The following is a 24355-nucleotide window of genomic DNA, read 5'->3' as shown; positions in this document are numbered from 1 at the left end:
TTTTTTTTTTTTTTGCTTAAAATCTCTAGGGATTTCCATTGTGTTTAGAATAAAATCCAGACTTTTAACCAAAGACTTACATAATTGGATTCCTGCTTTGTCTTATACTACTTTCTTCCTCACTCACTACATCCTATTCATACTGGCCTTCTTTCTGTTCCTTGAATATGTCAGTTTCTCTTCTAACCTCAGGACCCTTGCACATCTTGTTCCCTCTTTCTAGACTCTTTTTCCTCGAGTTTTCCCTTAGCTTCTCAATCTTTAGTCTCAGTTCCAATGTTAGTCTTTCCTGATCATTCTTTTAAAATAATGCTGCCTCTCTTCCCCTTAGCTGTCCCCTTCCTTCATCACAGTCCTGTGATTACTTTGTTTACTTAGCTGATTACTGTCTTTCTGGTACAATTTTGGGTGGCAGACTTGTTGGTTTCGTAATTCTTAGAGCACTGTCAAGCAGATAGCAGAAGTTCAGAAGTATATTTAGAACGAGGGAATCAGGGGCGCCTGGGTGGCTCAGTTGGTTGAGCGACTGCCTTCAGCTCAGGTCACGATCCCAGGGTCCTGGGATCGAGCCCCCATCGGGCTCCCTGCTCGGCCGAAAGCCTGCTTCTTCTTCTCCCACTCCCCCTGCTTGTGTTCCCTCTCACGCTGTCTCTCTCTCTCTCTCCCTGTCAATTAAATAAATAAATAAAATCTTAAAAAAAAAAAAAACAAGGGAATCAACTAATGAAATCAATAATTTAATCCCTAGAGTATTTTAAGGAGAGGCTGAAAAAGCACTTAGTGGGAATATAATAAGAATTTAAACCTATTTGCGAATGGCAAGAGTAATGATCTTTGAGGTCCTATTCTGAGACTCTGTGGTGATTTAATATATTTGTTACACTTACTGGATTACTTACCAGCCTTTGCTCAGAACCTTTTGTCACCTTGTTTCCTGTTCTGTGGCTCACAATGGCTTAGGATCTGTCCCAGGTGCTAAACAGGCTAGCTTCACAGTTTTGGTGTGGATTCATCAGTTAATTCATTCATTTATTCTTTAGTCACTTGCTAGGCACTAAGAACACAGTGGTGAATAAGAGGTGAACACGTATGAACACACACTGTTAAGTTTTTCAAAAGACTTGTCAGCAAAAGGGAGTGGAGAGATAGAGATAGGTTGTTGCAGGAGAGAGATGTGAGATTGAGTGGGGTTTTGTGTTTTTGTGTTGGTTTTTTTTTAACGTAATATAGGCAAATAAAGTGAAATTATGCTAAAAAGCTTTAAAATAGTAACCCCCCACTCCTCTTTCCTCTTCCTCATCCCTGGAGACGGCCATTTTCAACTTTTAAGCTGTTTCTTCTGGCACATACTTTGTATTTATAAATAACATCCAAATATTACTATAAACTGATTGAACAAGTTTAGATAATGTCCACTTACTTTTTATTATGGCAGAAGAGATTTTTCTAGCATCCTAAACTTTTCACATTCCTTATATACTTCCCTCTCCCCCCATCCAAAGGAAAGTTCTATTTTGTTTTTAAGTTGGGAAATAATTGTGTATGGAGTGTAGAGTATTTGATTTAGTTGTGTTCCATGAACAAAGGCTGCATTTCTAAGCCAGGACAACCAGGTAACAAATTAATCATAAGTAATACCAAACAGGGGAGTGTAAAAAATTCATCACCTCTTTTGGTAAAAGCAGTTCAGATACACCATTGATTGATGATAGGCAATGGGTAGCATTTTTAGTTAATGTTGATGAAGTGTTCTGCTGTTTATGATCTGTTCCACATTTAAAGCATTCTTGTCTATCAGCTATTCCCTATCACTAGTTCACCAACCCCCATTACATTTTTTTTTTAAGATTTTATTTATTTATTTGACAGAGGGAGAGAGAGACCAAGTAGGCAGAGAGGCAGGCAGAGGGAGAGGGAGAAGCAGGCCCCCCGCTGAGCAAGGAGCCCGATGTAGGGCTCGATCCCAGGACCCTGGGATCATGACCTGAGGCGAAGGCAGTCGCTTAACCGGCTGAGCCACCCAGGCGCCCCCCCACCCTATTACATTTTTTAATCTGTCTTCTCTGCATTCTGTCAGTTTAGCCTCTCTGTTCTGGACTTGTCATACCAAACTAGAGTACCAAGAAGTTCTTTCTGTCTGCTTTTATGCTTTTAGAATAGTAGTATCTCCTAGCCAACACCATGGTGTAGTTTAGTTGGCTAAATGTTGTAACCCTTCCTGTATGGCTCTTTCTAAAGACTGCTGGAGCTACTTGGCAAACCTGCACTTACCAATTAAAAATGGCTACATCTCCCAAGTAAAGTTGTCTTGACACTTTTTAATCAACTCACAGTTTCTTGTTTCTTTTTTCTTTTTTTTAAAAGATTTTATTTATTTATTTGACACAGAGAGAGAGCTCAAGCAGGGGAAGCGGTGGGCAGAGGGAGAGGGAGAAGCAGGCTTCCGCCAAGCAAGGAGCCCAGTGCGGGACTTGATCCCAGGACCTTGGGATCATCACCTGAGCTGAAGGCTGACGCTTAACAGACTGAGCCACGCAGGCACCCCTCAGCTCACAGTTTGAATTCAGTGTTCCAGAATGACTTTTAAGATCTATATGGAAAACATATATATGAGAGACAGTTTAGTTTTCTTTTTTTGTTTGTTTTGTTTCTTTGTGGTCTAAGGACAGTGATTTCCCATGTATTTTTTCTAAAAATCCCTTTGGTATATGACTATATTCCAAGGTGTATTCTTTTGGAGAGGATAGTTTCCTTCACTTTCCAGTGTGTGCTAACACCTCACAGTCATGTGGGAAACACTGTGCTTGGGTAGGTGGAAGTCAGAACAAGTTAAGATTGCTCTCATTTAACATACCTTCTAGGTTACTTGTGATATAAAGGAGGTCCCTTAATATAGGCATTTTTTTTTTTTTAAGATTTTATTTATTTGACAGAGAAGCACAGCGAGAGAGGGAACACAAGCAGGGGGAGAGGGAGAAGCAGGCTTCCTGTGGAGCAGGGAGCCCGATGCGGGGCTCGATCCCAGGACGCCGGGATCATGACCTGAGCCAAAAAGGCAGACGCTCAACGACTGAGCCACCCAGGCGCCCCTTAATATAGGCATCTTGAAATAATTGATATATTTTACTCTGTTGAGTTGATGACTACACCTTTTTTTGTAAGTAATTTTATAACTTTTGGCTTATTTTGTGTGAATAAATTTTTTCTAAAATTGGGAAAATTTCCCATTTTGATCAGTAAACTAGGCCAAAGATTCTCAAACTATAGTATCAGTATCACAAGGAAAACTTGTGGCCCCATAACTGGACCCCATCCCCACAATTTCTAATGCAGTAGCTCTAGGATGGGGCCAAGAATTTGCATTTTTAACAAGTTCCCAGGTAATGCTAATTCTACGGGTCCAAGGACTGCACTTTGAAAACCACTGAATTTGGCAAATAATGTGATTTTGTGGTGGCATGAAGGTTTGATAACACAACTCTTAAACTTTGAAATGTAAACATTTACAATTTTAAAGAATAATCATTCTAGTGAAGTCACTCCTCAAAAAAATACTTATTTTTTCCAATTGTGATATATTTTGACTAAGCAGTATCTTCTCTCTTAGCAGAAGATTATGGTTCATAATCATGATATGCCTTTTGTCTTATAGCTGGAATTATTTCTCTTCTGGATGAGGAAGAACCACAGCTTAAGGTATGAGTTGAAGAAAAATTAACTGGGGTTAATATGCATGCTGTGAAACTCTGAATTTAGTCATATTTGTGTATTTTCCATCATTTAAAATAGCCATCTTACCAAGTCTGTACCCATTCAAATATAGCCCCCCCCCCCCCCCCAGGAAACTATTTTGGCAATAGCAGTTGGTTTTCCCTATAGCTTAACAAAGCTAAGGTAAATAATTCTCAGTATGGCACCAGAACACTCCCCGCCCACCCTTGTTTCTTTATCAAAGGAAAGCACAAAAAATTGTTTCTTCTCTGTCACATATTTTTAAATTACTTGTATTTGACTAAAGTTTGGAACATACCTAAAGTGGCTCTACACACCTGAATTCATTTATATCCAGTAATTAATTGTGTATATACAGAGAAGATGCTCATTATGATAAGGAATGAACTATGGCTAGTCTGATGTTTTATGATTAAAAACAGAAAGGAAATCTGTACACCCAAGAGAAAACATAAGTCAGTAAATTTTTGTATTTGTCATAGATTAAAAATTTTAGTAAATATGATTGAGAATTTGGCCGTTGATTTGTCAGAAACTTTTTTTTTTTGTAAAATTTGTAATGGTAAGTCAAAATCAAATTTTATTTTTATCTTCTACAGGAATTTGCACTACATAAGTTGAATGCAGTTGTCAATGACTTCTGGGCAGAAATTTCTGAGTCTGTAGATAAAATGTAAGAAATTATTTTATTTGTATAATTGTATTAAAGTAGATCAACTAATTCTCTGTGGATGTGGGTCATGTGGCTTTTAATTCAATTAGGAATTTGCTGCTACTAAACATACTTAGATTTGGGATTTTTAAGGAAAACCAGTTTGAGCTAGGCTTATACTTCCTAATTTCTTTCAGAGAAGTTTTGTATGAAGATGAAGGTTTCCGGAGTCGGCAGTTTGCAGCCTTAGTGGCATCTAAAGTATTTTATCACCTTGGGGCTTTTGAGGAATCTCTGAATTATGCACTTGGAGCTGGTGACCTCTTCAATGTCAATGACAACTCTGAATACGTGGAGACTATTATAGGTAATTATTTTCCATCTGGTAAAGCTTTATCTTGGCTTCTTTCTTGCTGTAGTGCATATAACATTTTTTTTTCTGAATTACTTCTTGCTGTTGCCGAATTTAATTTTAATTGGAAGTTCACAATCCTATAATCGTATGCAGGCTGAGTTTTTAGATCTGCCTTCCAGTTTTGGGATTATTATTTTTTGACATAATGAACAGTAACATTAGTAACAGTAACAGTGAAGACACTCACCTCACAAAACATTTTAAGAATGAATCTAAGAAATTATTCAGAAACAGCCTAATCAACACAAAGGTAGTTATCTTAGGTTATGGTTATTGTTACTCCAATGATCATTCTGTTCTATGAAAAAATTAATTATTATGAGTAACGAACTAAATGACAGTAATTTATAGATTTGTTTCTAATACCAGAAACCATTATTGACTATCTCCATTTTGCTAGGCACTATGTTACTCATTCTACATGGCATGGTTTATTCCACAGCTGCTCCATGAGGAAGGTGCTATCCCTGTTTTATGAATGAAAAAAACTCGGGTTTTGAGATGGTAGAGACACATGACTATTAAATAGGAGGGTCAGAATTTAAAACTCAGGCTTACTTCAAAATCCATATTGTTTCTACTGGCAACCATCATTTTTTCATTTATTTTTGAAGTGGGGGATAGCATACTGGCAAGACTTTGGGCTCTCTATCTTGTAAATTAAACTATAACTATGTAAGGTTTTGTTCAAAGATTTGTAGCTTTAAAAAATGTTTGAAAACTCCTGATCTAGTAGATGAAAGAATGGACTACATACCCTTCAGACAAGTCTGTAGGAATATAGTTACAGAGAGCACAAGGGTGTGTTCTATTATAGGTAATTATTTTCCATCTGGCAAAGCTTTTAAGAATGAATCTAAGAAATTATTCAGAAACAACCTAATCAACACAAAAGTAGTTATCTTAGGTTATGGTTATTATTACTCCGATGAGCATTCTGTTCTCAGTGGTGTGCAGTATATATATATTTTTTTAATTGCTAATTTAGAAGAGGTCTGCATTATTCACCTGAACCCTTAAGAGGAGAATTTGGGTATTCTCTTTCAGAAATTGGGAAGTGCTGCACAAGGTGGTCCAAAGGGATACTTTTTTTTTTTTGTTAAGATTTTATTTATTTATTTGACAGAGAGAGACACAGAGAGAGAGGGAACACAAGCAGGGGAAGTGGGAGAGGGAGAAGCAGGCTTCCCACCGAGCAGGGAGCCCGATGCGGGGCTCGATCCCAGGACCCTGGGATCATGACCTGAGCCAAAGGCAGACGCTTAACGACTAAGCCACCCAGGCGCCCCCAAAGGGATACTTTCAAATGTCTCTGATATTCCAACTAGAATTCTGCATTCATGGTTTTAAAGTTTTTGCCATGGTGTTGTGAAAATGTTGCAATTAACTTACTGCTGTTGGGGGCTCACTGAATTGGAGTTTTCATCTATAAATCCTATAGAAAGAACAAGTGGTTTTAAAGAATAGACCATAACATTTGAAACATGGAACACTTTCTCTATATTGAGTTAGAAATGGGGAGTTAAATACACACTTAACCTCTTTTCTCTTATTTCAGGAATTTTTTTTTTGATGAATACTGATAATTTTTTCAACAGTGATGTACAAGTGCTTGCATTGCTACTATTTTCCAAATCATGTTTTAAACAGGACTGTTGGTCTATAAGGGGCTATGAGGTGGTAGATGCCTTCCCTCTCTCTAAATGCTATGTACCATCTTAGCTTGTAGAAGGCAATTTTTGATAAATAGACCAATTCTGTTTGCTTTTCTTTGTGTGGCAGTGGGGTTCACCCTTCTAGTTTTGTAGGGACTTTTAGAATGGATTATTTTGGCGGCGCCTGGCTGGTGCAGTTGGTTGAGTGTCCGACTCTTGGTTTTGGCTCAGGTCTTGATCTCAGGGTTGCGGGATCAAGTTCAAGCACAGAGCCTGCTTGAGAATCTTTCTCCCTCTCCCTCTCCTCCCCCTTCGCCCGTGCACGCACTCGTGCGTGTGCGCTCTGTCTCCCAAATAAATAAATAAAATCTTTAAAAAAGAATGGATTGTTTTGAACGTCAGTGAAATTTTTGAGGGGATACACAAAATAGAATTTGAGAAAGGCTTTCTAGGATCTTAATGAATATTATACATCCAGAAAATTCAAGACTGGTAAATTTTTTCTCTGTTCTAAAAAGACTTCAGCTGGGAATGAGACTAGATTCTGGGATATAGTTATGATATAAACCTGGTAAGTGAAAGCATGAACCTCATTTGAAACCTGGGAGGCATATTTTTTCCCCTTTGGTTACAATTTAAGAAAATGCCCCGAATGTTATAATTCTGAGGTTCCTTTCTGATAGGGTAGGTGTAATGTTTCCTCACTTAACTACATTTGGTTTAAAAAGCTCATATTAGGGCCTGGTAAAGATTTTCTGCAACCAGAATTGTTTAAGGTCTGCTTTGTGACTGCCACTTTATCCTTATTAACTATATGTAAACCTGCGTAATTCTGTCTGGATGAACTCTGAATTTGATATATTCCAATTTATAAAAGGACTGTTTCCCCCAAAATACAGATCCATTTAACTTGAGCCATCCAGTGGGCCAGTAATTCTTTATGCTAATTCAAATCATTTGTTTCCCAGGGCTGTAGTTTGCAACTAATTAATCTTGTTCATGTACCCTTTCTTCTCTTTGAAAGGGAGAGTGACAAGTCAATGAGTTATAGAGAGTATAACTATTTTATGTCATTCACTTCGGTAGCTATTTATCTTCCTTATGAAGGTGGAAGAAGGCTTAGGGAAATTCCCTTTATTGGTTATTTCTAATAAGTTTAAAGTGTGATTGTAAAGTAGTGTGAGTTAATAAACAAACTTAAATATTTCTCAACAAGTATACTACTGGCCCCCTTCAGTATGTTGCCCTGTCCGCCCCATTCAGCCAAATCATTGTGTAATGTGAAAGCCAAATCCTGCATGTATATACCACTGCGTGAATTTTAAGGCAGCAGTGGCAGTGGGAGTAGGGGTCTGGGACTGGGGATTGCATAGATTTCACCCACCTTACTTTGCGACAGTATTTCAGCAGATTTGCTACAGTTGCTGGAAAGGTTTTTGGAAATCTTTGGAATTGCCTTTAGAACCTGTGGCACATTTCAGGTTATTCATCAGTATTTTACGAGGATGATTTAGACATGGCCTGTACTGTCGATGAGCTAATAGTTTCACTAATTTGAAGAAGTCTAGTAATTTATTGCTATGTGATAATTTTTACAATAGGTCTTTTTTAATATCCTCAGTAATGGCAAGTATTTGTTTTTGAAAGTGAAACAGTAGCTATTTGTAGCCAACTCTGTCTAATAAGCAATATAGTTGAGTAATATAATTTTGGTCAAAATATAATACAAAGATAGAAATGTTTTGAATACCATCAGCCTCATTGGAATTAGTATGTAAGCTCTCCAGTATAACTGTTATGAAGGGAATAGTATTAATTTGAATGTATAACTTCTGGAATTTAAAACTTTTGAAATTTGCTTATTATTCTATAGTTATTCCATAAATTGTTTTGATTAAAAAATGAAGGCATTTGTCTTTTCTAGTATTTAGCCCTATTTATAAGGTGATTCGTTATTTTATTTTTCTCACAGCAAAATGCATTGATCACTACACCAAACAATGTGTGGAAAATGCAGATTTGCCGGAAGGAGAAAAAAAACCAATTGACCAGAGATTGGAAGGCATTGTAAATAAAATGTTCCAGCGATGTCTAGACGATCACAAGTATAAGCAGGCTATTGGTATTGCTCTGGAGACCCGAAGACTGGATGTCTTTGAGAAGACTATACTGGAGTCGGTAGGTAGATGATGTGATTTTAGAGATTGTTATTGATGGGGAATTGGCAAGGCAAGTCATTAAAACTAAAAACTCTGGGTACTGAAGAGAAAACCTGATTTAGAAATGATAAGGTGCTCTTTTGCCAGATGTTTTATTTTCATGTTTATATATGAACCTTGGCTGTGTTTTGTGGTCATCAAATACCTGCTTTTATCTTACCACATTCATTCCTTTGAAGTCTTGCGTGGGGAAGTTGTTTTAATTATCCTGCCCTTTTTAAGAAGCCTATACTGATAAACTATGTTAATGCATTTATTATGGCTAAAACTACAGATTAAATTCTTGGTTTGGGGGTGTTTTGCAATAATTACGACAGTTGTAGTAAGTCGGTGTAAGAAAGTGGTCAGGAAGGTGCATAACTGAGTTAAATGGACATTTGATCTTCATGCCCACTTTGCCTGCCTCACCACCTATCTGTCTCCATGAGCTGGCTGTCTGTACTGCAGCCTCTCCTCAGTTCCTAGATGTACTGTGCTACCTTCCCCTTACCAGAAGTATTGCCTCTGCCAAAAATACTCTTTCCTGGGGCACCTGGGTGGCTCAGTCGTTAAGCGTCTGCCTTCGGCTCAGGTCATGATCCCGGCGTCCTGGGATCGAGCCCCTAGATGGGCTTCCTGCTCCATGGGAAGCCTGCTTCTCCCTGTCCCACTCCCCCTGCTTGTGTTCCTGCTCTCGCTATCTCTATGTCAAATAAATAAATAAAATCTTTAAAAAAAAATACTCTTTCCTTTCTTTACCTGCTTTATTGCTGTTCAAGATTGAGAGTTCAGCTCATCACTTGTTTACACATACATCGATTCCCAGCCCCATACCCTCCTCTACCCCTACTGCAAAGACTAGGTCCAAATCTTCTGTTAATCTCTCCAAGCTTTATGTTTTTTCATAACGTTTACCACTATAGTAATTAATTAATTGTGTTATTTGGTAGTTAACATCTGTGTTTAGCAGCAGTGATAAGATTTAAATGAGTAAATGAATGAGAGACCTAATGTGATAGAATTGAACCTAGTTTTACTTAGTTTCATTTCTGGGCAATTGTAGCCTCTCCTTGTCTTCATGAGAATAGAATTAAAATACTTGCTTTCGGGGCGCCTGGGTGGCTCAGTCGTTAAGCGTTTGCCTTCGGCTCAGGTCATGATCCCAGTGTCCTGGGATCGAGCCCTGCATCGGGCTCCCTGCTTGGTGGGAAGCCTGCTTCTCCCTCTCCCACTCCCCCTGCTTGTGTTCTCTCTCTCGCTGTGTCTTTTTGTCAAATAAATAAATAAAATCTTTAAAAAAAAATAAATAAAATACTTGTTTTCATTGACTCAACAAATATTTTTTGAGTGTCTACTCTATGTCAGACATCGTTCTAGGCATTGGAGATGTCGTGGCAAATGACACCAACAAAGTTTCTTCCCAGGTAGAATAATCACTGGAGGAATAGGCAGTTGAGCAAATAAAAATATAAAGTAAATGGGTGACAAATGTTCAAAAAAAGAACAACGCAGAGTAAGAAATGCATTCGTTTCCATCCCAGAGCATGTGGATATTACTTAAGTTTTATGAAACAGTACCTACTTTCGCTACTTCTGATGTAACTGATATTTTAAAATTGTATTTCATCAGAAATGCTGGTCCCATAAAGTTGATTTCACTAGTGGGTCACAACTTGTTTTTTGAGAAATACTCCCGTAGGTCTTCAGTATGCTTACTTATGTTGAAGGACTTTTATAGGTTGGTATCTCAGATATTGAATACACTTTGGAGAACTGCAAGATATACATAGTCTGGAGTCAAAATTTCCTCAGGAAGAACACCAGCTAGATGTGACAGCGCTCAAAGCTTGAGTCACTCAGAGCTGGAGAAATAGTTCTATCATACTGTGTTCCCGTCTATCAAGTATAGACAAGGCAGTAAGACATGAGGACTAGCAAGATTGGAGACAGAAGGATGAAGGACTTCAGTAGTCAGTTTTCAGTTTTATGAAGAACATAGCCATTTGGTATATGGACATTTGTATATATCTTTTTTTAATAATTAACAGCACCACTCTTTTATGGTATTCTGTGTTCACATAGTGAGGATTCAGGATGATCATTAAATATTGTTTTCAACCCATTTTTTCATGAAAACAGGGAAATAGGTAATTTTCTTTAAGATTTTTATCTAAAATGTTGATTTTTAAGTTCTGTTGTTGAAGTTGCAGATAAATCTTTGGCTGTTTAAAATAACTAAAGAACATGGATTAAAATAATTTGATTTCTAAATAAACGCAGTGCTTTAGTAAGCAGATAGATAATGATGTATCTTGAAATTATCTCTTTCAGAATGATGTCCCAGGAATGCTAGCTTATAGCCTCAAGCTCTGCATGTCTTTAATGCAGAATAAACAGTTTCGGAATAAGGTACTAAGGGTTCTAGTTAAAATCTACATGAATTTGGAGAAACCCGATTTCATCAATGTTTGTCAGGTACTTATATTACATTGTTATCTTACCTCACATCACACTACTTCATGCTGCACTGCTGGGCCGTGCATTATATTACATGACATTATTGTTACTCTGATGGTTTCATACATGTATCTCAGTTGATCTTCATAACAGCCTGTGACGATTAAGGTGTACACTTACATTCTTTTTTACTGGTAAGAAACAATCTTATAAACCTAAAAAACTTTTGTTATAATGCATCCTGTATATTCTTTCTACATTTTGAAAGTATTCCAAACATTTAAAGAAATTTTGGAAACTAGGTTAAAAAAAAAAATAAAAGGTAGAAGAAGAGATAACAACAGTACATATGTTGTGTCATTCTAAAAAGAATTTCAGGTGTAAAAATGACCTTTGGTTTTATTACCCAAACAGAACCAAAACATTTGGGTATATTTTATCTCTTTTCATGTGTGAATTTGCTTGCACATTTTTAAAAAATTAAGATGGTCCAGAAAATGCAAAGTGTATCTTTCCCTTTCCCCAGGTCTTTTCTCAAAGATAATGCATAGGTGTTTTTCTTTCATTTATTAGCAGGTCTTTTTAATGGCTACATTGTATTTTATTGACTGGAAGTGTGTAAGTTTGCTTTTTAACAGTTATCATACTGTATAAATTTTTGTATTCTGCTTAGAGCATAGCACTGTATCACAGGTTTTACTTTTTCACTGTAATGTGTTCCCATGTATTTTCATCCTCTACACATTTTTAAAATTAAAATTTAGAGTAATGCATCCTTTTTTAAATGCTTTTTGAAGCAAGGTTGAAACATAGAGAAGGCTGGAAGAAAAGTCATTTATATCCCCCAAAGTCAACATTTTAGTTTATTTCTTTTCACTTTTCTCTATATAGCTTTTTGGAGTTTTGTTTGCTTCTAAATATTCTAAATAGTTTTTAATAGTTTTTTTTTTAATTGTTGTGTTTTAAAACTTATATGAAAAACAGTAGTCCTCTGCTCACCTGTGTATTTCAGTTTTATTCCTCAGAGGCAATTTTCTTTTTAGCTGTTTTATTTCTTGTCCCTTCAAAACTTAACTTTTACATTTTAAAATATGTATTTTATTGAATAGGTAATAGTACATTCTCGTGATTCAAAATTTAAAAAGAACCAAAGGGTATACAATGAAAAAAGTCTTTCCACTCCTTTCCTTTGACTCCTAAGTTCCTTTCTCTGGAGGCAAACAGTATCAGTTATATACATCCTTCCAATTTTAGCATTTTTCCATGTTCTAAGTCTTCACAAACTCTTGTTCCAACTCTTTCTTGACTGTGCGGTAGTCATTTAGTGGATGTACTTTGCCTTACTTAACAATTCCCCTATTATTGGTCATTTGTTTTCATTATTTCCTATTCTTAATGTGTAGTAACTTTGATTAATGTGTTCATTTTGAAATTAGCTATTTGCTACTTCAAGGAAACAAAATTTAAATTGAATTCCTAAAAAATAAAAATCCTAAATTTATTGGATAGTTTTGTTAAAACATATGACAGATCGTAAGAGTGATAAGAGAAATACGTCAAAATGGTCATTTTAGTGCCTTTTATCCTGGCCAAGCATGATACAATGTGTGTTAAATGAATGAATGACTCCTATAATTTATGGTTAAGCAGAAAATTCAAATTAAGGAGCACTTGATAATAAAATACAGATAAGATTTGAAGAAGCCAAGATTCACTCACCTACCGTTATTGAGTACTAGTAATTGCCAGACACAATCAGATGCCATTTTCAGGAAGACTTTGTCTAGTGCCAGGATCAGAAATGGAGTGCTAGAACTGGAATTAAAATTTTAAATTAATTTTTTTTTTTTTTAAAGAAAGAAATGGAGTGCTAGAACAGTTCATCTGCCCCAGTTTGCCTGTGCTTATATTTTAAGGTTTCCTATATTATTAACTGTTTGTCGCTAAGTATTTTGTAGACACAGTTTTCAATTATTATGTAATTGTTCTTTATCTGCATTTCAGTGCTTAATTTTCTTAGATGATCCTCAGGCTGTGAGTGATATCTTAGAAAAACTGGTAAAGGAAGACAACCTCCTGATGGCTTATCAGATTTGTTTTGATTTGTATGAAAGTGCTAGCCAGCAGTTTTTGTCATCTGTAATCCAGAATCTTCGAACTGTTGGCACCCCTATTGCTTCTGTGCCTGGATCCACCAATACGGGTACTGTTCCAGGATCAGAGAAAGACAGGTATAAGTATCTTTTTCTGCATCAGAACTAATTGAACAATCTTTATTTCATTTTGCAAATAGGTGGAATATTCTCATAGATCACATAGCCTAAGAATTAATTTCAGAATTAGCTTTCTTAGTTGTAAAGTCTTACTAAGGCTATTGCTCTGCTGTTTTGCACTTTGCTGGGCACATTAAAGAAAACCAAAGAAAGGGACCTTTCTAGAAAGAAATGGAAGTGATTGATAGGGAGGGCCAATTGCATATATGCTGTCTAACCAAGTAAATTAAAAATTTCAGATGGGTGGGGTGCCTTGGTGTCTAGTTGGTTAAGCATCTGATTCCTGATCTCAGCTTAGGTCTTGATCTCAGGGTCATGAGTTCAAGCCCCGCATTGGGCTCCACACCCAGTGTGGAGCCTACTTTAAAAAAAAAATCTTAGATGGGTTAGGTGGGCTGGATTTTAGATATTTGGAAAGTAAAAAACATTTCCAGCTTTTTGTACTTTTATTAAAACTAAATATACATTTATTTTAGGCTAATACAGTATTAGTTTTTATTTTCCTGGTTTTTCTTACATATTTAGACCACTTATTAAAAATATTTAAATGTGTCTTTGTTATGGGGCGCCTGGGTGACTCAAGTGTCCAACTCTTCACTTCGGTTCAGGTCATGATCTCAGAGTCGTGAGATTGAGCCCCATGTTGGGTTCCACACTGGGCATGGAGCCTGCTTAAGATTCTCTCTCTTGCTCTCAAAAAAAAAAAGTGTCTGTTATGCCACCTTTTTCCTTTTAAAGTTGTTTACACAGCAGTGAGAGTTATTTTTCTGAAACCTAAATGTCACTACCCTCTCAGCCTCCAATACTTTACAAACACATTTCATATAAAATTCTAAGTCTCGAGCATGGCCTGCAAGGTTATACATGATCTGTCCTCTCCATACCCCTCAACTCATCTCTTGCTGCTTTCTTCCTTACTTACTACTTTCAGATTTCACTGGCCTTCTAACTTGTCCTCAAAAACACCAGAAATAGTCGTGCCTCAGTAAGGTTTTCTTGAATTTTAGTTTTTAGTTTTTGTTTTCTTCCCTTTATTTTTCTTTTTGGGGGCCTATTGTTATATGTAAGTTAGATTTTCTTTGCCTGTCTTCTGTTCTTCTGTATTTCTCACTTTCTTTTAGTCCTTTTCAGCTCTTCAGTTCTTTCTTTTAATGGAATAATAATGTAAATACTATAAAATGCACATATCCTGATGATACAGTTCAATGAGTTCTGACCAAATAAACACCCATATAACCATCACCTCTATTATCATCCCAGAAACTTCCTCTCTGCCCTTTGAGGTCAACCCCTTGCCCCTGAGGCAACCACTGGTTTGATTTCTTTCAACATAGATTAGGTTTGCCAGTTCTTGAACTTCATAAAAATGTATCATATAGTGTGTATTCTTTTGTTTCCGCTTCTTTCGCTCAACATGTTTGTGATGTGTATCTGTTTTTTGGGTGAATCAGTAACTTACTCTTTTTCATTATTGAGCAGCATTTCATTGTATGAATATACTTAGTTTGTTTATTCATTCTTACATTGATGGACATTTGGGTTGTTTCAGAACAGGACTATTAGGAACATTCCTCTACAAGTCTTTTTGGGGACAGATGTTTTCATTTCTCTTGGGTAAATACATAGGATTAGAATAGCTAGGTCACAGGGTATATATGTTTAATTTGGTAGGAATCTGCCAGACTATTTTCCAGTGGTTTACCCTCCCAGCAGAAATGTGTTAGCATTCCATTTGTTTGTTTGCCAACATTAGATGTTATCAGTTTCTTTAATATTACTCATTCTAGTGGTAAAACTGATGTTTTGTTACAATTTTTTTTAAAGATTTATTGAGAGAGAGAGTGAGCAAGAGAGAGAGAGAGCACAAGCCAGAGGGAGAAGCGGGCTCCCTGCGAGAAAGAGCCCAAGCCAGAGGAAGAAGCAGACTCCCTGCTGAGCAGGGAGCCCGATGTAGGGCTCAATCCAAGGACCCTGAGGTCATGACGTGAACTGAAGTGAAGAGTTGGACACTTAACTGAGCCACCCAGGCGCCCCATAACAAAGACACATTTAAATATTTTTAATAAGTGGTCTAAATATGTAAGAAAAAACAGGAAAATAAAACCTAATACTGTATTAGCCTAAAATAAATGTATATTTAGTTTTAATAAAAGTACAAAAATCTGGAAATGTTTTAAGGCAGATGTTAACCGACTGAGCCACCCAGGCGCCCATGTTTTGTTATAATTTTAATAAAGAAATTTGTCAGATATATTGTTAATATTTTCTCCCAGTCTTTGGCTTATCCTTTCATTTTATTGGTGGTATTTTTTGATGAATGAAAGTTTTTATTTTTGATAATCCAGTTTTCCATTATGTATCCCAATCAGAAATTCTTTGCCAGCCTCATGGTTGTAAAGATATTCTGCCACACTTTTTTCTAGAAGCTATATAGTTCTAGGTTTTATGTTTAGGTATGTGGTGTAGCTCAGCTTAACTCTTTGTATGTGGTGTGAAGTAGGAGTAGAGTTTGTTTAAATACATGGATGTTTAGTAGTTCCATTACCATTTGTTTAAAAGACTGTCCTTTCCCTATTGAATTGCCTTGGGGCCTTTGACATGTGATATGTTGATAGATTTCTCTGTTCTTTTCTATTTCTTATACCAGAACCACAGTATCTTTATTAACTAAAGTTTATAGTCTTGAAATTAAGTCAGTGGAAGACCTAAAGTTTTGACCTCCCTCCTCCCCTCCTCTCCCTCTCACTGCCAAGATTGTTTTGGGTCTCTTGCATTTCTGTAAATCTGGGAGGATTCTGATGGGGATTGTGTTGAATCTCTTCAATTTGGAACAAATTGAAACCCTTAACAATATTGGTTTTATAATCCATAAGCATAGTATTGTTCTTCATTTATTTAGATTTTCTTTAATTTTTCTCAGCAGTATTTTATAGATTTTAGTTCAGAGATTTTGTACATTTTTTTCTTAAATTCATTCCTAGGTATATTTTTTGATGTATTGTAAGTGGTATGTTAAATTTCAATTTCTAATTGTTGCCAATATGTTGAAATACGATTGATTTTTTTTATATTAATGTTGAATCCCACAACCTTGCTTAAATCACTTATTAGGTCTAGTAAGTTTTTTTTATAGATCCTTCTATAGAATTTTCTACATAGGAATCGCATCATCTGAATAGAAACAATTTTACTTCTTCCTTTATAACTTTCATGCCTTTTCCCCCGTTTGTTTTTCTGCATTGGCTAGGATTTCCAGTGTTATTCAGTAGACCTTAGAGTGAACACCCTTCATTCCTGATCTCGGGGGATAACATTTGGTTTATTTCTTAATTTAAAATTTTTCTTTCTTTCCTTGTCCTTTGTTCGTGTTGTGTTTATTTGCCCCTCTGAGTTAATCTTCTGAAATTATTTTTCTTCATTTCTAATTTTTCCTTAGTTTGATTATTTCATTTCTGAGTTTCCTAATTCTGGTATGTTTTATTCTTTTCTATCTTATGTCATTTTCTTAATGTTTTTTACCTCTTTTGAAATAATCTTTTTTTTTTAGAGAGAGAGAACATGAGCAGGGTGGTGGGGGTGGGGAGGGACAGAGGGAGAGGGAAAGAGAGAATCCTAAGCAGGCTCCACACTCAGCACAGAGCCTGACATGGGGCTCGATCTCACAACCCTGAGATCATGACCTGAGCCGAAAATCGAGTCGGACGCTTAACTGACTAAGCCGCTCAGGCGCCCCATAATTTTTCTCTTCTATTATCATATGGAATTTTACTTTGATCCTTGTCTGTGCTTATGTTTACTGAAATTAGTTTTCCTAAATTTTTGCAAGGAAGCTTATTTAGGATAGTTTTTCTAATTTCACTGCTCTCTAGATCTTCCTCTTGTGTTATAGAGTTTGAAACAAAATGGTGACTTATGATCTGAGACCTCCTAACTTGGTTTACTTTCTCACTTTTATTTGGGCTTTCTTTTTCCTTTGTTTCTGCCATATTAATTTGGATTCTGTGCCAGCATCTTCTCCTCAGTAAAGTGCTTTGACTAGAAGGGAATGTTGGTTTTAAGAGCTGTTGGGGCTCCAACTGCTTCACTTCAAACTGGTGTAGCTGGTGACGGTGTATCTCTACCTGACTGTGTTTTGGGAGTTTGGGGGCTGCTTTCTCAACTGGTTTTGTTGTATTTGTTGTCCATGCTAACCTGGTTAGTTGCTTTGTGTGGTTTTATGAATTTATTTAGAAGAAATTAAATCAGTGGGCTGCCTCCATCTTAATAGAATCTTGTGTGTTTCTTAAGGGAGATACTTAAGTAATTAAATATTTTTTCCTTGCAAAATCTTTAATTTGAACATGATTCAGACCTTCATTTTGATAACAAGTCACCCATACGTACTATTCAGAAAAGATTTATCAGATTAGTAACTGTTGATTCTCTTCATTTCAGTGAGTCAATGGAAACAGAAGAAAAGACAGGTAGTGTACTTGTAGGAAAGACGCCGGAAGTGGTAAGTGTGTTTTTTGAAGTTGAGGTTATCATTTAACATATATTCCCACAGTATATTGTAAGTTAATTTATAGTGTTATATATTTGCCTTTATAGAGGTTTAATACCAGAGTCATTTTATAAAAATAGATCTTCTGTAAAAAAGTAAAATTTTAAGGATTGACCCTAGAAAGCATTTAACTTAGAAGAAATCAAATCTTTAGATGCTTACAAAAGATTGAACTCTATCTAGAATAACTGAATTACTTGTCACAGGGTGAGAAAAAAGTATGGCCTCTAACAAATAAAACGGCAACTTATCATGGGGGGGGCACTTTAGTTTGTTGTTTTTAATATTCATGGTGAATGGAAGACTGGGGTAAGTATTAGAACAGTAGTCTGTTGGATATAAGTGTTTCCTCCTGCAAGACTTTTGATTTTTGATACTCAGGTCTATAAACTTCAACTGTTCTTTACTTGGATGGCTTGTTAGTTCATGAGATCATATATATGTGTTGATTAAATGTGCTTTTGATTTTCTAGTTCCGAGTAGGGAGTTTCTCATCTTAACTATGAGTTGGTTCTGTATAAAAGAGTTTTCCTTGCATATCATCAGTAATCAGTTATTTTATATTTTGGGTTTTTTTTTTAATATTAAAATATTTTACATTAGAAGCTTATTCAGAATGAATTGCATTCTTCCATTAAACTGGTATCATATCTCAGTGGTAGCTATTAAAGAAATAAATCATTCTTTCTCTCAAATAAATGATACATGAGTTTTCTAGATCCTACTATTAAAATACAAGTTTTGCTTTGTGTATGGACTGAATTTCACTGGTCTAGGGCTGTTAAAATACAGTTGGCTTAGTGGATTTCAGTAATATATGAATTTTCATTCTTGTTTGTTTATTTATTTTGGCAGAGTCCAGAGCCCAAGGACCAGACTTTGAAAATGATTAAAATTTTAAGTGGTGAAATGGCTATTGAGTTACATCTACAGTTTTTAATACGAAACAATAACACAGATCTCATGATTCTAAAAAACACAAAGGTAGGAAAGTCATCTATAAGGGAGGCTTTTTGTATTTATTTCTTTGTTGAATATTAATACAAATACTTATTTCTTATTGAATACTTTGTTGCATTTTATTTTGATCAAGAAAATAACTTTTAAAAAAAATAACAAAGGAGGAACTTGTTGAGAAGAAAGGGAATTAATATTGATTGAGCTCCTGTTTTTGTGTTCACCTTCATCGGGATGTTTAGTGGTGTTTTATTTTATTTTCATTTTTTTAGTTACCTTTTTATTTTAATATATATATATATATATATGTAGTGCTTGGACAAATGGCATGATCAGAACATTAATATAGTTTATATGTCTTTTTTCCCATTGAACTACAAATTCCTTGAGTGCAGAGGTTCTTACATTGATACTGTATAACCTTTGCTGAGATACTGATCCTAACAATTACTAGTATTAATTTTAATCTCTGACCAAGTAATATATTTATCTGGTTCAAAAAATGTTTTAATATGAAAAGATTCATAGTATAAAAAATCTTCATTTTCCTGCCTTAACTACCCAGTACCCTTTGACAGTCATTTATTCTTTTATAGCTATGTATTATTTCATTACTACATCATTGATTGACTGAAACATGTAATCGTACTTGTCAAACTTCTAATAATTACAAATGGCAGATGGACACAGAATTACACAATGTGTATTTATAACAATTATTTGAAGCTAATTTTTATAATATAGTTTCATTAAAATTAAAATCACTTTGGTGACTGCCAGAGGTGCAGAGCGAGAAGAGGCGGGACTCTGTTCTTCAGGTTACCCTAATACCTTAGAGACCGTAGACAAAACACTGAAGAGAAATGGCAAATTAAACTATTCAAAAATAGAAAATCTACTACCTGAACTTCTGCCTAAAATCTACTGATCTCAAGACCACAGATAAGACTCTGATTTGATTGTTTTTATAAACTACCTATTTAATCTTTATAAAGAAATACCCAAGATTCATGGTTTAAATATCATCAGTTCAGTTTATTAATATTTTCTTTGCAAAACAGGGCCTCTGATTGTATGTCTATATACAACTTTGCATATGTGTAAATACTTTGTCATGATAAAAATTATTTGTTTTTGTAGGATGCAGTACGGAATTCTGTATGTCATACAGCAACCGTTATAGCAAACTCTTTTATGCACTGTGGGACTACCAGTGACCAGTTTCTTAGGTAAACATACTTGAACAAGGTTTCCACTTTGGTTTAAAATCATCTTTAATAGGGACTCTGTTGACATTGTTACATGGATGTTGAGAGCTTCCTTTGCCTGCTTGTCCTGAATTTTAAATTCTGTTTTTGTTATTTTATACACCTTTTTTCCAAAGATGCATTTACTTATTATTTTAGAGCGCACGCGCATGCGTGCACAAGAGGGGGGAGAGAGAGGGAATCCCAAACAGACTCCCTGCTGAGCAGAGAGCCCAACTCGGGGCTCAATCCCACAACCCTGAGGTCATGACCTGAGCTGAAATCAAGAGTCATACACTCAACTGACTGAGCCACCCAGTGCCGCTATACATTTTTTATTGCATATGTCTGCTTGTTTTAAGGTAAAATTAATTCCCTTTATTAGTTGGCTTGAATATATGCTTTTGCATGAAATATATTAATATAATTCTGCTTTTGTTCATAATGAAATTACATATCATGCATTTTTTTAAAGTCTTCAGAAGACTAAGAACTTAGGAGGTAAACTAGAATCAGCAGTAACTTGAGCTCCATAAAGTAAAATGATTTGTAATAGTTGAAGGTAAAATTTTAATGCTTTGACTTTAGTGTTATAAAAAGCTTTATGGAATTCATTTCAGTAGTATTGCTGAATTTTCTTTTCTTACAGAGATAACTTGGAATGGTTGGCCAGGGCCACTAACTGGGCAAAATTTACAGCTACAGCCAGTCTGGGTGTAATTCATAAGGTAATATATACTGATCAGTATGAACAGAAGCAATTTTTTTGGAGTTAAAAAGATAAAGAGTTTACTGTAATTCTTTCACAAGTACATTTTGTTAAATCGGATCAGTCCTCTTATAGGAAAGAATAAAGTAAATAAGAAACTAAAATACCTATGTCTTTGGTTTTAATAAAAGGTGGAAATCCTTTTCCTATGAAGACTAAGACATTTCTCAAAGGATGAATTGAAATAAGTTATTTGCATAGTCTAAGATGAATTTGGAGAAATGTTATAAAATGGGAAAAATTGAAGCATTTGTTTCTAACAAGGATGTGATTGGATCTTTTAAAATTCTCCTCTCATTTGAGTTACAAAGTTGTCTAGGGGAGAGAAGAGATCCACTTCCTCCTCTTTTAGAAAGTGAATTTTCTGGAGAGAAGACAGTAGTCATAGGAAATATATATTTTTTCTCTCACTTTCTCTTACACCTCTGTTGTGGTTCAAATTTACAGGGTCATGAGAAGGAAGCTTTACAGTTAATGGCAACATATCTTCCCAAGGACACCTCTCCTGGATCAGCCTATCAGGAAGGTGGAGGTCTCTATGCCTTAGGTCTCATTCATGCCAATCATGGTGGAGATATAATTGACTATCTGCTTAACCAGCTTAAGAATGCCAGCAATGATGTAAGTATTTGAATGAAAAACTAATTTCTGTTACTTAAGAGTCCAGGAAAACACTATATTTGCCAAATTATTTTAATGAATAGAAATTTTGTAGGATTTTGAAATTCCAAAAATAGAACTATTCTTAAAGAATTATTTTTTAAGATAATTTTCTTTCCTTCTCTATAAACTAAAATTGTGCTTCTCAGTCCTTTAAACCTTGTATGTGACAAGCAAAATAAAGTACCATATATTTGTAAAATATGTATTGTATTTCCACACTTAAGAGTCTTGAAATGTTATAACTATAAGTGACCTTAGTGATCATTTAGTCTAATTTTGTTATTTTATAGGAAACTAAGTCCCAAAGAAATGCATAACTCTAAGGAACCAGAATTCTTGGTTATTTGCTATTTTATAATTTTTAAATGTAATTCTTTTGGAAAAACTTAAGCAGATTGCTCTTACTTTATGGAACCTTGAAATAGGATTTTAGACTTTAGCTTTTATGTTAGACTCTTTTTTAGAAGGCTATTAGGAGAGTAGCTAAGTAAGCCAGACAACTTTGTCCTTCTATTTCAGTGAAAAGATTGAGGCCAGTGGGATCATCTGGCTTAGCTAATGAGCTCCTCATCCACAAATATTATGTACTTATATGTATGTATTTATATCTTTGCCTCATTTCCTCTGGTCTCGGGTAAAAATTTTCTTATCAAACAAAGGTCTTTGGTTGCCAGCAATAGAAACTTCCACTGATCGACTTAAAGAGTTTATTGGAAGTAGCTTATATAATTAAAGGAAAAGCGGATAAACCAATTCTCGCAAAAGTTAAGAGCCAGGGCAGTTCTAGGGATCTAGATAACAGGAACTAATGGAATTGTCTCTCTAGGCCCTACTGTCAGGATGAATGAACTTGAAATGGTTTTGGGTCATTTCACTGTAAAAAGATTATAATTTCAGAGAAAGAGCATCCAAGTGGTCTGTTTTGGGTCACAGTCCACTTTGGGTAGGGGAAGGTGGGTGCTTATTAAATGGCAGTCTCACCAAGACTAGCCAATGGGAGAGGAGTATTTTCCAAGCAAGATTGGGATGCTGTCACCTATAAAAGGAGACTGCACTCAAAAATGACACATGACTACTAAAGTGTCCCTCTTGAAATAAAGACCAACTTTGGCCCTTGACCCCATTTTTCCCCCACTTCTTTACAACCATGTTCTATTAGATACCCTTTTCTCCTCTCTTCAGGCTCCTTCCCCTCATCCCATAAGCATATTCAGGTCTCACCTATCCTAAAAAAAATCTTTCTTTGACCCTTGCTTCTTCCTCTTAGTTACTGTTTTCTCCGCTTCTCATGTAAACTTATTGAAAGAGAGCTGTACCCTCTCCCTCCGTTTTCTTGTCTTTCATTCACTTCTCAACTTGCTATTATTTTGCATCAGCAAGCACCATTCTTTTGAAACTGAAATTGCTGAGGTTACCACTGGCTGTCTGGTTCTCAAATACTTTGATCATTCTCACTAGGTCAATTGCTCTGCATATTTAATATCACAATGTATTTTTAAATCAGAATAAAAACTTGGACTTTTAAGTACAGTGTTCCAAATCAGCAGATCCCATGCTTTTTCCCTAGATTGTTCGACATGGTGGCAGTCTGGGCCTTGGTTTGGCTGCCATGGGGACTGCGCGCCAGGATGTGTATGATTTGCTAAAAACAAACCTTTATCAGGATGATGCTGTGACAGGTGAGAGATTCTTTCCAGAGACAACAAACTTTAGGATTAACTAATGTAACTAATATTTATTTTCTATTTATATTTTGTAGCCCCTTAAAAATCTAATAGATTACTTATAGAGGGGAGTGGATTTCGCCCTATTTGTCAAATTCATAGAAATAGGTTTTGTTATATATAGGTTTTAAAAATGATATATCCTGTATATCTGTCTATATAACTGACTTTTGCAAATAGAAATTTATTAAAGTGACCTATTTGAATCTCAGAGCTATCTGTACTGCTTGGTGATAGTGTAGAATGATGTCATTATGTCTCCTTTGAAATCATTGTAGGATTCGATGATGCATTCTGTCAAGATTTAAAAGGAAAATAGCTATAAATATATGGTTGTGCTTTTTATTAGATGGTTTGAAAAAATGCCACCAGAAGCTAATTGTTGTTTTGATAGTTGATGATAATCAGTGCCACTTCCGATAAGATATGTTTTATTGATTTTCATACATAATTATTATTTTTTAATGTTTTACTTTTTACTCACTAGGTGAAGCAGCTGGCCTGGCCCTAGGTTTGGTTATGTTGGGCTCTAAAAATGCGCAGGCTATTGAGGACATGGTCGGCTATGCACAGGAAACTCAACATGAGAAGATTCTGCGTGGTCTTGCAGTTGGCATAGCATTAGTAATGTATGGGAGGATGGAGGAGGCTGATGCTCTCATTGAATCTCTGTGCCGTGATAAGGTGAGATGATACATTATTTATCCTTTTCTCCCTGCACTTCATCACACCCTGTTTATCGCCAGCATTTAGAGAAACACTTTCATTAGAAATTATCTCTGTTCCCATCAGAACACCTAGCTACACTTGATGAAACTCCTTGCAAGATCTATAAAGCTTAGTGGAATGTAGGAAAGGAGAGCACTGATTAGAACAGGTAAACAGGACTAATTTGAGAATTTTAAATTAAGACTTCAGATCAGTAATTTTCAAATAAGCAGCTCCAGAAAAGTTCTTTAGAAATTTACAAGTTGAGGGCGCCTGGGTGGCTCAGTTGGTTAAGCAACTGCCTTCGACTCAGGTCATGATCCTGGAGTCCCGGGATCGAGTCCCACATTGAGCTCCCTGCT

At 35.7% G+C, this 24355-nt stretch overlaps 1 protein-coding gene across 1 annotated transcript in view; it reads left to right on the top strand.

Moving 5' to 3' along the window:
- The window catches only part of PSMD1 (proteasome 26S subunit, non-ATPase 1), a 75102-nt gene that overhangs the window by 1476 nt on the left and 49271 nt on the right, over positions 1-24355 (top strand). Inside the window, exons 2-14 of the mRNA XM_081815296.1 lie at positions 3653-3696; positions 4332-4405; positions 4582-4751; positions 8427-8632; positions 10984-11127; positions 13114-13340; positions 17817-17877; positions 18781-18909; positions 20023-20111; positions 20779-20857; positions 21346-21519; positions 23129-23240; positions 23773-23972. Coding sequence (XP_081671422.1) covers positions 3653-3696; positions 4332-4405; positions 4582-4751; positions 8427-8632; positions 10984-11127; positions 13114-13340; positions 17817-17877; positions 18781-18909; positions 20023-20111; positions 20779-20857; positions 21346-21519; positions 23129-23240; positions 23773-23972 — 1709 coding nt within the window. The remainder of the gene's footprint in view (positions 1-3652; positions 3697-4331; positions 4406-4581; positions 4752-8426; positions 8633-10983; positions 11128-13113; positions 13341-17816; positions 17878-18780; positions 18910-20022; positions 20112-20778; positions 20858-21345; positions 21520-23128; positions 23241-23772; positions 23973-24355) is intronic.

The sequence above is a fragment of the Leptonychotes weddellii genome, chromosome 3 (genome assembly GCF_054177405.1).
Source record: "Leptonychotes weddellii isolate Sample4059 chromosome 3, ASM5417740v2, whole genome shotgun sequence".
Lineage (NCBI taxonomy): Eukaryota > Metazoa > Chordata > Mammalia > Carnivora > Phocidae > Leptonychotes > Leptonychotes weddellii.
Note: the sequence above shows the minus strand (reverse complement) of the source record. Positions and strands in the feature narration are given on the sequence as shown.